Source organism: Engystomops pustulosus, chromosome 7 (genome assembly GCF_040894005.1).
Source record: "Engystomops pustulosus chromosome 7, aEngPut4.maternal, whole genome shotgun sequence".
Classification (NCBI taxonomy): domain Eukaryota; kingdom Metazoa; phylum Chordata; class Amphibia; order Anura; family Leptodactylidae; genus Engystomops; species Engystomops pustulosus.
This window is the reverse complement of record NC_092417.1, coordinates 62,096,667-62,113,740: the sequence shown is the minus strand read 5'-3', so window position 1 is coordinate 62,113,740 and position 17,074 is coordinate 62,096,667. Positions and strand designations below refer to the sequence as shown.

Sequence of the window (17,074 nt, the reverse complement as noted above, 5' to 3'; positions counted from 1 at the left end):
AAATCAATTTGTTTAATGTCTACAGACCTAATACGCCTAATAATTGGGCTACAACAGTGTGAAGCCTCATGAATCCTCTGTACATAGTCATACCTGTATTAATACAGCGGCTTGACATAATTGGGGTACATCAGGTGCCATGTGTGTCTATTCTGAAACAGATTTAGTGCCTAAAAGTCTTGAACTCTAGGACGATACATTTTACCAAATCTCAGGACAGGGGGGAACTTTGTGCTGATGTGTTTACCCTAGAAAGGTAAAGGTATGCGCCCTGAATTATGTACATACATGTGTCTTACCATGGATGTACTGTAAATAACCACAAATGTACAGAAATGACCATATGTTTTTATTTTGACACAAAAGTGAATGTATCAATTTAGGCTTAAACGTTTTTATTATCCTCTAGACTACAGATTCCAGCTGGCACACCTCACAGTACACTCATATACCATGCCTGTGTCTGGATGATTTTGGCCATATATAAAGATGTCATATTGTGTATATTTCATAACCTTTTCTGAGCTTTAGATACCTGCATCCCGCCTAGCCATACTAATGCTGAGAGCCTTTCGTCCCACTAGGGCTATGCCTTTGCATAAAATGTCAGAGATGTTTAAGAAAGTACCCTTGATACATAACTTGTGAAGTGTCTTGGACTGGACAACTCGTATACAGTCCATAGTCTGTAAGCTGAGACTTTCAGTGAAAAGCAGGCCTGGCTTCTTGAATAATAATAATAATTCCTTTATATAGCGCACACAGATTATGCAGCGCTGCACAGAGCTTGCCAAATCGGTCCCTGTGCCCAATGGGGCTCAGAATCTAATCAACCTACCAGTATGTTTTTGGAGTGTGGGAGGAAACCCATGCAAAAACGGAGGGAACATACAAACTTTTTGTGGATGTTGACCCTGAGACTTGAACCTAGTTCCCCAGCACTGCAAGGCTGTAATTCTAGCCACTAAGCCACCGTGTGAGAAAACCTCCTTAGAAGGCATGGGGGCACATACTTTCTAAAGTCTAGATCCTTTTGGGAAGACCTCAGTATCACAATGTTAATCGCCTGTCTTTGAGGCCTCTAGTAGAAGTACAATACAATGGTCTAGGTGCTACTTTTGTTCATGGCCTGTATATCTGATATTGCATTTCAGTGGTGGAAGTAAATGTAATAACATTTTTACTGATCCTGGGTAACCTGATTTTGTGAGGATGTGACATAAGACATCTCGATTTTAATCAATGCTTACTTGGTGCCCACGAGTGTGCTGTACCTGCTAGCATGCCACGCTCTGCACCTAGCATAACTTAGAGCATCAATATTTCCTAGAAAAATCTTTTTAGTAGACTAACTAACCCTTCTAACCTCATCTGTAGTTAGATGCTAACTTTTTTGAGCATCCTACACATTGTTTAGCTGCATAATGAATTTTTTTTACTGTAACTTTGCCATTCACTTTTATGTGAAGAGAAAGCTCAAGAGACACAACTTGGAGCTACATCATGATCCTCCCCTGGCAACACACAGAAGTTGACTTCCCTGTCTGCGCATCCATTATCCTGCCGGGTGTTGGATGCCTGTGTGTGGGCTCAGTGCATGGAAGTTATTGCATTTGTTGGTAAACTTTGGCACAATAGCGGACTATGATCCTTTGGCACAAGCAGCCACAGACATTGTGTAATAATTAATATTCTGTCAAACGCTCAGCTGCAGAGACTGGAATGGGGGAATCTGCTCTCACTTTGTGCCAGGTTTTCACACAGTTTTCTGGAATATCACAGTGCAGACTTTACATCTTTATAGATCTGGCTGTTGTTTCCAATCATGGCGGAAAACCTTATAGGACTAATCCCCTCATGTATTATACGTTTATGATGTGCAGTTATTACTGTTTGTACCGGTGCATACATAATATTCTGTATAATCTGTAAAGGCTTTGATATCTGGGTATTACAGGGATTGGCAAATGAGGCTGTTTTGACCAGAGATGTCAATTATTAACTCTTTCATTTGTTTAGAGACAGAGACTGCAGGAAATCTCTGGTATTATGTAAGGTTCTGATAATGAACGTGTCCTGATCATGTAGAGTGGGATGCATCGCCACATGGGGCAATTTTCATTCTTATGTTGCCTACCCTGGAACAGTATGTGTTAAAACAAAATTCCTGTAAGTGAAGGCCTTGCCCCTATTTGCCATATTTCTGACATCAAATAATGTGACATTCCTTAAATCTTCAAACTTGTGCATTTGTGCCCTTGGAAAGGCACATCCCCCAAAGTGAAAAACTATGGTGTACCATTGCCTCATTGTTTATCACGGCATGTAAAGCCTGATCATTCTTCTATTTGTTTAGCGCCTAAGGGCCCAGTCCTCTTATATTGGGTATTAATGGTATTTCTAGCTTTTTCTTTTTGTCATAAAAGTCTTGAGTAAAGGACAGAAACCAAGTCCTGGTTGTATGGTTTTTCCCATATTTCCCTTATACCACCTTGTATACTCCTCTGATGTTGATGCCTGCTCAATAGACTGCATTGACATCAGTTTCACATATAATTTCTGTTGGATTGAGCATGAGTCTGAAGAATGAGCAGAGCATGATCAAATAAATTGTTTCAGTACAGTACTTTTTTCAGTACATTTTCCATTGAAATGCCTCTTCTTTCTGAACCTAGTAGCCCAGTTCGGCAACCTCCCCTCAATGATTGAATGACTGTATATACTGTGTGTTCTTATATAGGTGGCATCTGTCAGTCACTGTTTCGGACTACCCACTGGAAGCAGAAAGGCCAATGATGGGATTCTGCATCGCTAATCTTGCTCTATAACATGCTACTGACAAATCTGCCAATTTCCAATGTGATAAGTTGCTTTTATGTGCCAAGGAATGTGTAACCATGTAACAGAACAGGGGGCGATGGTGACGCTTCAGCATGCATAAGTTTTCGGTAAACTGAGTTCTTTCTGTTGATAGGTTTTGGTTTCTTCTTTATTTTTCATTGTTTCTCTAGTTATGGGAAATGTCACCTCTGTGGCTAGAGGTATAGATTGAGCATCCATCTTTATTACTGCATAGTCTTGGTGTGTGTACATGATCTTCCTGCTTCCTCATAGTCTGGTGTCTCATCCAGTCCAGGGCGTTGGTGAGGAGATGCAGAATGAGTGTGGGAGAGTTTATCCAACTCCTTCCTGTAAATGTTTTCTGTAGTCAGGACTCCATTGAATCTGCCGGCTGCCTTCTTTCTGTATAGTGGTAGGGCAACTTCATATTTACAAAAAGGGGAACTGTATTTTGTATTGTTCTTTCAGCCTATTGTCACCAGATAAAGAAACTTTCTTTCATTGGAACTGAGGTGCAGGGCAGACACTGGGATACCTAGTGAACAAACCAGTTTAGTTAACTATTTCAACCACTAAAATGAGCTGATTTCTTCTACTGCAATAACATATAACACATTGGTCGAATAGAGACTCTCCATAGGAAGAGGCCTGAAATGTTTATTGCCCATGGGTAGCACAAGTGGAATGAATGTAATTCATGTTCAGGTTAATTGCTACTTATAAAGCGCACTATATAACTACAGATACATACAGTCTATGTAATTCTTGTATCAAACCTTTTTCAGGGCCTCTTCTTTCTGAAGAAAAACTTGCATTTCAGGCTTAGATTCTCTTCAGACATAACATTTGTTAGAGTTGTATCTAGTCTACTGATTCCTCTGTGAGCTTGGGAGCCCTATACTGCAGTGAGAAAGGACGTCTCCTTTGCTCCTGGTAATCTTTGTGAAAGGCCCTACTTGATTTGGACTTGGGAAGTATATTTTCAGGCTTTTATGATTGGTCTTCTCACTAACTACACACAGTAATGCTTAATTCAATAAAGTGTAAATCAACCCTCAGCAGGAGACGGAGAAACCAATCCACTAATAGTAACAGCCAATTGTTTAATTATAGATGGAGGTAAGAGCTCTGCAATTTACTGGAAAAATGCTGATACCCTACATAATAATGTATACCAATAAATCACTTCTACGGCAGCTTGAGAGCTGGATAAAAGATCTTCTGCAATGTCCATCAAATTAGATTTCACTGGAGAATGGGGCAAGGAATAAAGTGTTGGTAGCTGTAGCTATGGGATTTCATGAATAGGAAGCCGCCCCATGCTATTTTAATCATGAATGTGCGATGTGCTTTCATTCAAGTTGTCATATATTATGCCCAGAAAGCTGACGAGCAGGGGTCCTATAGGGGTTTTGTAAAGCTCAAGAAGTTCTTTAATACATGTTCTTATTGGCTACTGTTTGATTTTGATGAAAGCATGTGCACATCTGGAGATAATTTACTGTATTCATTTTTACAAGACCACAAGAGACCATTTTTTTTCAGTGTCTGTTTTTTGTTTTTTTGCCCATTATACCCTATAAGAAGAACAACCCTTTAAATGACCAACTTTCTATGCAAATTTTGTATTTAGAATTTTTTCCACATTGTTCTGTAGTCATTTTAGGCCTAATGCATTCTCTGTTTTCTCTTTAGCTGTGTTTGGAATTTTAATCTTCGTATCTGGTCCGATTACTACACATAGAAAAAGCAAAGCTTTACATATATTGTACTGAATCATTTCCCAAAAGCCTATACTTCAATCTGCTCTGCTCCTCCTGCTCTATGGGGTGCTGCCTGCAGATTAAACTGTATTTTCATTGTGACAGGAGGCATCCTTCAGGGGTAAGGTCAGTGAGGTCTGTGATGAGATGAGTTTCTTAATCAGAGTAATGGCACTCGTGTGTATTGATTATATAAGTACGTCACTCTCCATTAGTACTGATGAGTCGGCAGAGAGGAAGAACTCTGGAACTGACAGGATGATAAAGGATTGTACATTCCAGTGATCACTCTTGTCCTGTGCAGTCTGTGCCCTCTCATTTATGGCAGCTGCAAAGGACACAAAGTTTAACCAGTGACGTTGCAAAAACGTTCTCATGCCAACTTTGCTGCATACTACCTTGTAAAGTGCTTGTGGCAGATTTGCAGCTTAATAGGTGATAAATTGGTACGACTGAGGGAACCTTCACTGTACATGAGAATAGGGATCCATGGTACTAGAGTTGTACTATTGGAGCCACTTCTGATTTTGGCTTGCAAATGCTGATGCAGAATACTGACCAAAAACTGCTATGTGAAAATAGTTATTAGTTAGACTAAGTGGTGCAAATGTATAATCCATAATAAATCAGTTTTGTTTGGATGAGTGGTAGCAGAGTTTGCCAGTGACCACATACCTCAGCGAAGGAAGTAGAAATAATTTCCATAAGGGATCTCTGCAGACCTCCATCCAGTCCAGAACCTAGTGACCGGCTGTCATGCTGCCAGTGTTTACCCAGTGACTGCATGCTTTAGCCTTCATCTCATCCTGCTACTAGCTGCCTATGGCTCCCCATGATATACCACCATCCGCTGCAGCCAAATTCCTTCTGTTCTATACATAGTACAGCTTGTTCTTCTCGCTCTGGTTCAGTGACACAGGCAATGACTAAATCGCTCCATTCTTTCTGCTGCTGGAAAACTTTGAGTTTGGACAAAGATCATGAGGCAGATTCCCATGTTTTGATTTATCATCGATGACCATGAGATGGGGGTAGATTGTAAAAGGAATTCTATATAAGTTGTGGTTGTGATTGAGATCAGAGGGAAGATTACCAATTATATTCTTAAAAGTTACATATCACTTGATCATTTATTGGGCATTTTATTTTGTTGCCTCAGAAATACAGTGATTCCATTTTATACTTTCATTTGCTGATCCGGAAAGTATGTACACTCATAAAGGGATGACTGCCAATCGATAGCACCACCCAATAGACTCCTAAACCTAGACATGGCAGCGTATTTAATTGCTAAATTGTAACTAACATTAAATTCTTTCCCCATATAACTTTTATATATCAGTCCATCTGCTTAGATCTTCCTCTACGTTGCCTGCAGATTACACTGCATTGTAATGGTGACAGGTTTTCTACAAAATCACAGGTAGAAAAGTGATAATTGCCATTTACAAAAAGTGTGAAATCTTTTCTTCCCTTCTGTTCTTATTGAACTATATAAATGCAGCTTTCTTACATGTGACTTAAGTTGGTTAATATTTCTCCCTGTCAGCTTATGTTTCTCCCTGGTTCTTGTGTTGGTGATGCATTGCAGTGTTTGTTCAATTAGCTGGACCCTGACCCTGCGGTCATATACAGTGTTACTTACAGTTTCGGCAAAAGAAAACCATATTCCTCTTCATGTAATTTAATGCAAGCAAATGGGTAAGGGTCAATTACTTTTGAGGTTATTGGGTCCTTTAGCAGATCGGGATAATCTTTTGTGACGTGGATCACTTGCCCTTCTCCCATCCCTGCTGTGCCCACTACACATATACACTACATTCATTAGATAAATTGACACATGGCTTTTTACTTGGATGCTGCTGTGGCACAGACATTGAATATGAGTTAAATATTTTGTTGAAATGGTATCTTAATGGTGAATGTTTAAGTTCCTGATCCCTACCCTTTAAAAAAAAAATAAAAAATTGTATCGAAAAGAAAGGACACCAGGGAGGAAGAACTGCCCAGTCATTGTGGCCAGATATCCCCAAACGGGTATGATAGGCTGTTGTTCCTTGAAACCCAGAAACTTTGGACAGACTCTTTCCCAAAATATATGCAAAATCTTACCAAAACCTGACTACGGAGTCAAAAGTATGAAGCTGATGGATATGTCTTGGCGAGAACATGGTACCACTTTATGAGCATTTTGTTTCTCATCCCCTGGTACTTGCTGGTTATCAAGGCTATGAGTAAACTCCAGAATATCATCTAAAAGTCTGATTTGGTGGACAACAGGCAGAGAGTGACGAATAGGGCCAGATCCCAGACATGTAATAGGAACTCAAAGAAGCTGATGGGTCTGTCAAAGCCCAACAAATCTGAAACTGATGAAAGTAAATGAGACCACTGAAGGGACCTCCATGACCTCCATGCGCACTGAGACAGCTGACAGCTTGGCACTGAAATGATGACCCGTCATGGACCCAGGCTCCAAACCCAAAGGGATCATGGGCCATATCATCTGGATATAGGGAGTTTACTAAAACGGGAAAAAAAGGAAGCTTGAAAAATAGTGTATGCTGATGAGTCAAAGTAGGACCAATGGTAGCTACAACAGTAGTTGAAGGATAGCCAAAATGGTCTTCACCACCATCACCCACTTCTTATCCACTGCCGAAAAGTGACCTTTTTTTAGCGGCTAGCACACGTCCAGATTTACTCCTACAGCTTCATGCCCATGGTAATCTTTTTCTATCATCATTGGTCCACGACAAAGGACCATTGGTTTACATCCTGTTATGTCTCTGATGTTTTGGCGTTTTTTTTTTTTAGAGCCCCTCAGTGCTGTAGCTGCACAGGCTGTTACAATGAGCACAGTATGTATCCCCTCCCCCTGTACTTCCTGCTGCTTCTAAATTACACAGGCAGTGGAGGACGGAGAGAACTGGGTGTTGGGTTAGACATGTTCTGCTCATTGTTACAGCCTGTGAATCTGCATCACTGAGAGGATCTGGTATACCACAAACCCCTTAAGGTTCATTTATAGTAATTTTCAAAGGTGATTTTAGATGAAATGGAGGCCATATATAACAAATCTTAGAAGATTCTCACAGTCGCAGTGTCTGGATCTATGAATTTGTGTCGTTTTTTTTTTGGTGGATTTTCTTTAATCTGAGAGTATCGTGCCCTATCGGGCTGCAGTGAGTAGGAGTGTAGGAGTCGCTTGGCACAATGATCCTCTGTCATATGAACATTATGTCATATTGCTTAAATATCACTTGTAAATTCCCAAGCTTGAGCCAGAAAGCCATAGAAGGATGAAAAAAGTTCACTAGTTCCTTTTTGCGCGTCCTCCCATTATGTAGCTGTTCACTTTGGACTCCAATATTTTATTAAAATATATTTTATTTAAGGTATGGCAGCCTGCAAACCTTACATGTCTGAGATTGTGACAGGACTTCAATACAAAATGTAACACAAAATCCAGATTACACCTTGCATGGTCTTTGTAAATTTACAAACATAATTACTGCAGTTTTACCCTAGGACCTCCAACGCTTTTGTGAAAGGTTCCTTTTAAGAGAAAATTTAAAATGTAACCCCAGGAAGGGCATCTTCTTGTGGTGTTACAGATTTAGATGACATGAATACTTTATACAAGGGGCTCTGGGTCTTTCAGGATTTGGGAGATCTGATATCACTTACTTAATTCAGGTGATGTCATACAGTGAGAGCATATTCTAAAAATGGGCTTCATGAATATTTATGAGTGTCCACAAGGTGTGTTACTTTGTCTGCATGAGAAAAGCTGAAAATAGAACAGATGCAACAGACTTTTTATGTGAAGGTTGATATATTGTCTGCAAGGTGTTAACTCTTTAATGTGCAGAGACCTAGTTAAAGCAAACCAGTCTCCAGGAATGCCATATTTTGCTTGTTGCCCAGGGATTCGCCACATGATGCTGGCAGGGAACCCGGTGATGTGACATAAAGTTTTAAGTTCTGCAATGATTCAGAAGGTTGACAAAGGCATTTTTAAAATCCGCATTGCAGAGTCACCTGTTAAAAATGACATTCCTGGTGACATGTTCACTTTAAATAAAGATTTTGGTATTGCAAGATCTTGGATGGTTATGTTGGTAAATGTTAACCTGCAGGTCTGCAATACTTTCTTATCCCACTGCTACCTGCAGGTATCTGAAGCTTTTAGCCCCCGAATAAACTGATGTCTCTAACATCTCCTAATACAGATAGGTGTCTGTCATGGATAATTGGTATCGTAAAGGTATAGAAATCGCTTTTTGAGGGTATTTCTACACAGTTTGACTGCTGAATTTTTGAAGGCAAAAATAGCTACCGTAATTGTAAACTCAGTAAATGGAATGGGCCATGAAACAAATTGTAAAGTAATAAAGCTGTAGGTTGGCAATAATGTAGTTATGAGAAGTAAAATGGGGGTGTGATATATAGTCACGGAGGGTGTATTCTACAATAACCACAGGAATAGTCCATTATATTCTATTATGGGGATTTTAATTTGGAGTCCACTTGAAGCTAAAGCTGTGGAAAGCATCTCCAGATTTCCCTTTGAAGTTCAGCCCCCACAATGAGGCCTCTTGTACTGGTGAAACAGCTCGGAAGTTGGATTGAAGCTGTTTACTTTCAGCTTTGCACGTATCTTACAGCTTGTATCTATTATACTCTGAACAGACGGATCACTTCACAGCCCTGGCTACTTGTTCATGACTCCCTTTAATAAAAAGCTACCGCTTGCCCCTCCGGTAGGCAGAAATGCTATAATTGGGAGCAGACATCAGGCCACGTGTTGCGTTCAAGAGGATCAGAAGTTACTGAAACTTCTCTGAAGAGATATACAGATACATTTATACATTTATATACAGTTCACTCGGCTTTAATGATTCAATGTAACATTTAGATGAATAAACCAAACAGGTGGTTATTGGGTGGGGGCAGATCTGCTTCCCCTTTCCATAGCTTTATATCCAATTGAAACTTTGCACCAATAAAGCCAAATGTGCTACAGTTCTCTCATCTAGGTCTAACGTGGCAGAAGAATTTCCTTGAATGCTGTTTATATGAGTTGTCTCATTTACTGTGAGATCTAGTGAGGAATGTAGAGAAACAGGAATGTCTAAAAATAAAAATTTATTCTGACAGTGCTTTAATAACATAACATTATATTCCATCTGACTCATTTAAAAAAACAAAACTGATACTATGTATGTATGTATGTTCTGTCTTGCTGCATTGAACTGGATCCCATGTGAGATACTACCGTATATTTATCCTTTTTGCAGCATGTAAAGCAGACTGATATAATAAGTGCGTTGTAGAAGTCCAGGATTAGGGTTTTATTACGCTGATCAATTTGAAGCATCCTTTTCCAAGGTGAAATTACTAATGGGGTGTACAGAAAGAGACTACAGTACTGGATGAATATTAAGCAAGCCAAAGAGATGATCAGATACATAATAACTGCAGAAGATGAGATGGATAGATAATGAAATAAGCAGAGCCACGATGGAAGATATTTTTTTTCATAAAAGCCAAATGATCTAAGAGCTGTAGTGTGTGAAATGAATCACAAAGCGGCTAAAAGTAAAGTTGGAAGAATATGAAATCTTTATTAAATAGATGGTCCAACAAAAAATGGCTTGCTGCCAAAGAAGCACTTATTTTCATATATTATATTAACTAAACATTTTTACATCCTACTCGAGTAACCTTCTTATTCGGACACTTGTAAGTGTGTCATTTGGAGATTCGAACCTGGAACCCCTTGTATCAGGATAGTGTAGTGTGTGTGATTAGGCTATGTCTTATTTGACTTGATGCAAAAATGCTATCATGTCATTAAAATGTGTGAAACAAATAATTGTATAAAGTAGAAGAGAAAATTTCTGATTTTGCATCGACGCTGTCCTGTTTTGTGAGCCAGATTTATGATAATGTAAGCTGCCATGGTTTACACGGAAGGCTGAAACCAGGGAACTGGGCGAGGGTGAAGACGATTATTTGAAAATTTGTTCCTACATGACCTTCTTCTTGAAACCAATTGCATTTGGTTCATTTGCTCAGGCAGCAAATTGAATTCTGATTATTAGCCTGAGTAGGTCATTTAATTAAAAGCTTGATATGAGAGCAGATAATATCTTATGTTATCCCAGTGTAACTAAATGTGCCACCCAGATACCAGAATAGTTATGTTCTGTGTCATTTGGCTAATAACCCACTAGCACATTGCAGCGAGTACAGTGGTGTCTCTCTGTTTACATGGTGTCCTGAATAGTTGCTCTGCTCGTGTTACAGATGACAGCGCCTCAGCCTCCAGCAGTATGGAGGTGACAGATCGCATTGCATCACTGGAGCAGCGTGTGCAGATCCAAGAGGATGAAATCCAGCTGCTGAAGTCTGCCTTGGCCGATGTAGTGAGGCGACTCAATGTCTCCGAGGAGCAACATGCTCTACAGAACCGGAAAGGACCCACTAAAGGTGCGTAGCATTGATCTAAATTTATAGACCTTTAAAGGGAAATTGACCTAAAAAACACTACCAGTATGTCATCAAGCAGCTGAACACCTTCTAGATAATGGCCCAGTGCGGTGGCATCGCCCAGAACATAAAATCTCTGCCTCCTTGACTTTATCCAACCAAATTACACATCAGTTCAATGTTAAACATTCAAGTCAAGCTTCCCTCACTTCAAAATGCCCTCTTCACTGTAATTGATGGTCTTACATACAGTCACATCACGAACCAGATCTCTTTCACTCTGAGGTGAGGAGAGCATGACTGCAATGCTGAGCTCTCCACCTCCATGACTTTATACAAACAATTTACAACTCTCTTCAAAGTAGATTTTCTGAATGAGTCCACCACACTTTGCCATGAAAGAAACATTAACCGGAAGTTGTAAATCTGGTAATGGCTAATTAGGTCCATTTCTGATGATGGGTTTCCATTAATAATTGTAAAAAATTATTTAACATTTTTACAAACTACGTATCTGCCACCACTTTTGTCAAATGTTTTTAATACTTTTTTTTAAGCTATAAAAAATTGGAATTCACAGAAAGTCATATACATTTTTTTAAAAAGTTATGGCTTACAGGACATCTACTATCAGTTTTACAAATGGCAGGCACATCCTACATGTTGTAATTTTATTTTTTGCAAAAAAAACTACTCACTGTTCCTGTTGGAAAATGATTGAAATAGCCTTAAAAATAATTTATTCTGGTTACTCTGTAGGTAGAGTATAGTGTGTTTTATTATTTTATTCTATAAAACATATTCAATGTTTTATTCTACCTTCTGGTAATGGTTTCCATTGAAAACGTGTTCAAATACGTCCACTCAGTATAGCCTGCTCCTTCTCTTAGATTTTTGTTGCCAGGGTCAGATCCCGAGTGCACCCGTGGCACCATGGGAACAAAGTGCGCCTTTTGTGAAGCCTATGTGCTGGTCTGTGTTTTAGGAAATACCCCTGCATTTTGAAAAGGGAGACTTTTCTGAGGAGCTCAGAGAGGAGGTTGCCATGGGGCTGAACAGGTAGGAAATTGGGAGTAAAAAAAAAGTAAAATGGTGCAATCCCCTCCTTGTGGGACAGAAAGAGTTGTCTACCATTTATTTATTTTTAAGCTAGAGAATAACGTGTAATAGTATTGCAGAAATCTGTCACATTATCTAGCAACAGACTGAAGACTGCCGCACTATCATCTCACTTTTCCTCAAATGGTCTGCGTCTTTCCATCCTTCTTTTTGCACAGTTTACAATGTAATCTGTGTAGATTGAGGCCAAATGAATGCCTCGGTCTGCCATCATGTGTCTATGTTTACACCCAGCGTATACCAAGGAGCTTTTCAGGTGTATACAAAAGATGAGATGTAAATGTAGCCTATATCTCTTGTTTATTGATTTTATATTTTACATTGCAAATATAAGTATACCAATGAGCATTCAAATATCAATGATCATATTCGGGTTGGGACTGGGTATTGGGAGTGGTGGGTGTGTTTGTTCTGGGGAGGGAGGGGAGAAGGGGAGGGTTGATGGGGTGTATCTTATCAATATACAAATGAGTATTTATTATGTTTTTCAAACATTTGAGTTAATAACAATAAACAACCAAATAATAGAACAATTTTTGCCATTAGGAGATTTAAAAAAAAATGTTATATCTGTTGTTTTATTTTTGAATTAGGTATGAGATTATTTATGTATAGACTGTACTCTAAAGTTTTTATGTCTAGATTGTATTCTAAAGTGTATATGCCTCTCTTCTCGGAAGATTTCTATTTGAGTGGCATAGATTACCGCATTTTGGATTACACTTTATTGTGCACATCCTTGTATTATATTAAGTTTTGTCTCTATATTTGGACCATGGTTCCCAGATTCTGGAGAATTTATGGTGGGTCCTTGATTTCCAATGTGCCTATATCCTATTAATATAGCCTATATCTCTTTAAGTTGAATTTCATTTTATCACTATAGATCTTATGTCACAATGAGCCCACTTGCTTATTTTACTTAATTTTTTTTTAACTTGCAACCGATGGACTACGTTTTCTGCTGTTCTACATGTTACTGGTTTTATGTTTGTTTTTTTTCCCCCTACCGTCAAGCTATTTTTTTTTTTTTTTAATTTCACACTGAATACAAGCTTTTATGAACCCCTCTAAAAGAGTAAAGAACTAGTAATGTATTGTTTGAGGGCAGTTCATCATAGGACTACTGCAACAAAGAGCCAAGGTATAAATTGGTTTTACGAGCTTTTCATTCTGTCGTGTTTAATTGGAGGATTCCACAGGCGTCCCATGAAAAAGCGCTGCGTGGAGGGTACAGAGAGAATTAACAAGGAGTCCTCTAGAGATGAAAAACATGGTAAAGGCACAGGTCCAGTCTATAAGCAAATGTTTCCTAGCCGTTCAGCTGAAAGAAGTCTCTCCTGAAATCAATGATCACCAACCTGACAACTATTATATCCTGACTACTAGTCAGAGGTAACTGACTGAAAGGGGCTCTTCATACGAACGTGAACAGCACATGGAAACGGCTGTATGTGTGCCAGATCTCATTGATTGGACCCCTTACGCAGGACACGAGTTCTTACATTATATCAAAATTTGATGCAAGGACTTCACATCTCCCGGTTTGGTCAGCACATGTGAAGTGATTCCATCATATTTTGATATAATTAAAGAACTCCCGTCCTATCCAGTCTGTGGCATCGGGCAAACCTATGGGCCGATTGCCACAAACAGCTGTCCTTGTATGGCATCTGTTCCTCTCCGTGCAGGAATACCACATTAATAGTAAAGCATTACATTATACAGTTCATTACTGCTCTTCATGAGGGAGTGAGAGGACTCTTTGAAACAGCTCTTTAGCCTGGTCAAAAAATGAATAAGAATAATAATCTTTATGTAGCGCCATCATATTCCATAGCACTTAAAAGATGAAGATCCTATTCAGATGATTTCCTTTATTAAAGGGGTTTTTCCAAGTTTAAATGTTATATCCTATCCACAGAACTGGGTCCCGTTTCCTCTAATGGATGGAGCAGCATGGGTCCTCACCCCAACTCCAGACTGTGAGGCATCGGGTCCCCACTGTCTCACTGTGCGTGTGCCTCAAAAATCAGTGACGTGGCCACAAGGGGGGGCTGTGAGATGAATTCATTCCGGATGCATTTACACGTGGCGTTTTACATTTGTGTTTTGAAGCATAATGCAAAGGCTGTTTGGAGAAGATTTGCCTTATTGCTGTGACCTTAATAAAGATATATATGGAAAGTTGGCAACGCTCACCTGGTAGGATATATCCACACAGGCAGATCGGATCTCCAAGTGACTAGCGTTCTTGATATAGGACAATTGTTGACATAAACATTATAATTTTAACCACAATGCAATTAGGCAGATCTCATTAAAACAGCCTTTGCATTGCGCTTCAAAATGTATTGGAATTGCCACATTTGACCGCAGCCTTAAGATGTAGCATCGTTCAGAAACGTTTTCTGAGAGCTCACCAACTTGGACTACACTTAGGAAAATGGGGTCCCTTGAGAGAGACCTGCAGAGGTTAAAAAGCACTAGCAACGCCAGGTCTTGTCCCTTGATGTTGGCCTGCCGTTGTTATTACTGGACACATGCATGATCACATATATTGTTACAGCTTATTTAAGCTTTTTCCTGCTTAATTAGATTTCCTGAATTTACCATAGGTATATAGGTATACAAGTCTGGACACACTGCCTTGCTCAGTCCCATTTGTCTCACCTGGTATATACTATTTTGCACTCACTATCCATTTTATCCTATTCATTTAAGAAATATTATTTTTTGATGCAGCAAATTGCTGTTGGTTTTCTCCTTTCATTTTTCTTTAGGTTGGCACATTAGGAGGCTCAGAGGTCATTTTTGGCCATTATGGCCATTGTGTTGTAACAATACATGCTTTAGAACATATTGACTGACTCCTAGCATTCATTTAGGTTTGGTTAGACTAAAGCTGTTATAATTATTGTACAGCTTCACACATTGTACAGTCTACCCCTTTTTATCTAACTATAAAACACTATTAGAAATTCTGAAATAATCGGTTCTACCCTGTGTAATATGAAAACCCCTTTACACCTCTAGATCAAACTGTGCATAAGAGGTCAGATACTGACCGGCATTGCAGCTCTGCAGGTTCAGGTAAGGTGTGGGGTGAAAAAAATAACATTAGCTGGAATTGTGGCACAAGCTTTTTGGATTTGCTTTTATGTTACATAGTTGGCCATGTCTTTGCATGTGTGTATGCAGTCTACCTATGAAGCCAATCCTTACCTACTGTAACTAAGGTATTTGTTGAGTTACTTGTGTAACAGATCATCTTCTTACACTGACTACTTGCAGACATCATTTTCAGTGGAAAAGTTGAAAATTCTGTACTATAAATCTTTTCTTTGAAGACAGGGATACTGGCCATCAGTATTTGATTGCTGCCTAACAATCAAAAATGTGCAAAACCTTAAACTGATGTCTCCATGCCCCGTGTAGAGGCAGTGTGCTGTTACTGCAGCTTGGCTTCCATTCACTTTTAGAGTACATGTAGTCTAGATGGCTTTCTATGATATAAACACATGAAGTTCTAGCAATATTAGATCTGTTTTAAACCAGTGAATTTTAACAAGTAGGTACTTATTCTCTGGCTGAGATTTTAGATACTGTGACTATTTTAAATGCAGTTTACAGTATCGTAGAAGAATTAAAGGGGTTGGCCACTCCTGTAGATAACTTGCCCATGTGTCTTTACAGCTTTGTTGATAATCTCTGAATGTTCGTCAAGTGATTTAGCAGTTCTACTTACTTTTGTACTGTGTGCAGACCCTCCCTGAGTGGCTGGCTTTAACGCAGCCTAGCACTCGACTGGGTAATGGTCACTTGGTACAGGTGGAACAGGTGGTTTCACCTGTCAGGTGGTTTTCAAGAAAAGAGGGAAGATACTGTGTATGAACGGAAACCATTCTCCTTGGGGCACTCCCCATGTATATGTATGTGAGCATCGCTTAGATGTATCTGGCAAAGGATGCTCACAGCCTGGCTTCCAGCTTCAGGCTGGAGAGATGAGGAGCTGCTATTAGCAGTGCCCCCAGGCAGGCTCTAGTAGGGCTCAGAGCTACAGACCTTATTTGCAGGCTGTGTGTCTGAGAAACCAGGTCTTGGACACCTCTGCTTCTCATGAAAGAAGAACTTTCCAGCCACAGGGAATTTTGTATAACTCACTGGGGGACTGGCAGTACCCTGATTCAACTAGATGTAGAAACCGTGACATCCTATTGGTCACATTATAAACATTTCCTTGCCATGCAGATTGGGATGCAGCTGGAATATCGAATATAACCAGTAGATGACAACGTTGCTAAGGGATGAACATATATTAAAGGGAACCTGTCAATAGGGATCTCAATTTTACGAAGGACAGTTGATAGGGCATAGATAGGTGACAGCAAGTGCTATTTTAATGTGCATACATTAAGGTACAAGGCTCCCTGAAGCGCTCTGGTGAGGTTGCTTGAGAGCTCCAGAGTAATTAGTAAAGCTTTTATAACTCTAGATTTCCAGGATTGTGGGGATATAGTACCGTATTTTCCGGGCCATTAGGCGCACCGGAATATAAGGCGCAACAGTCCGATGCGCCTTATATATGTAATAATTCCATATATAAGGCGCATCGGACTATAAGGCGCAGGGTCGTGGGGCGTGGCGGAGGTCCGGGGGCGGAGCGGAGACCCGACGCGACACCGAGAAGAGACACGGAACGCGGGGAAGGTGAGCGGGGAAGGTGGAGAATGGAATACTTACATAGGTCCCCGCTACCGGAGACAGCAGATCTCCAGCGGGAACTGCAGACCACGCGGCAGAAGTTGTTCGTGCCGTGTGGTCTGCAGTTCCCGCTGGAGATCTGCTGTCTC

The 17,074-nt window shown here is 39.9% G+C and overlaps 1 protein-coding gene across 11 annotated transcripts in view; it reads left to right on the top strand.

Annotated features, from left to right (window-relative positions):
• Positions 1–17,074, top strand: part of EML1 (EMAP like 1) — a 93,398-nt gene that overhangs the window by 39,734 nt on the left and 36,590 nt on the right. For 6 of the 11 annotated variants that reach the window (XM_072116178.1, XM_072116172.1, XM_072116171.1 and 3 more), the window contains exons 2-3: positions 10,920–11,102; positions 15,258–15,314. In XM_072116178.1, the coding sequence (XP_071972279.1) occupies positions 10,920–11,102; positions 15,258–15,314 (240 nt within the window). The remainder of the gene's footprint in view (positions 1–10,919; positions 11,103–15,257; positions 15,315–17,074) is intronic. The other 5 variants (XM_072116176.1, XM_072116182.1, XM_072116177.1 and 2 more) reach the window with 1 other exon arrangement.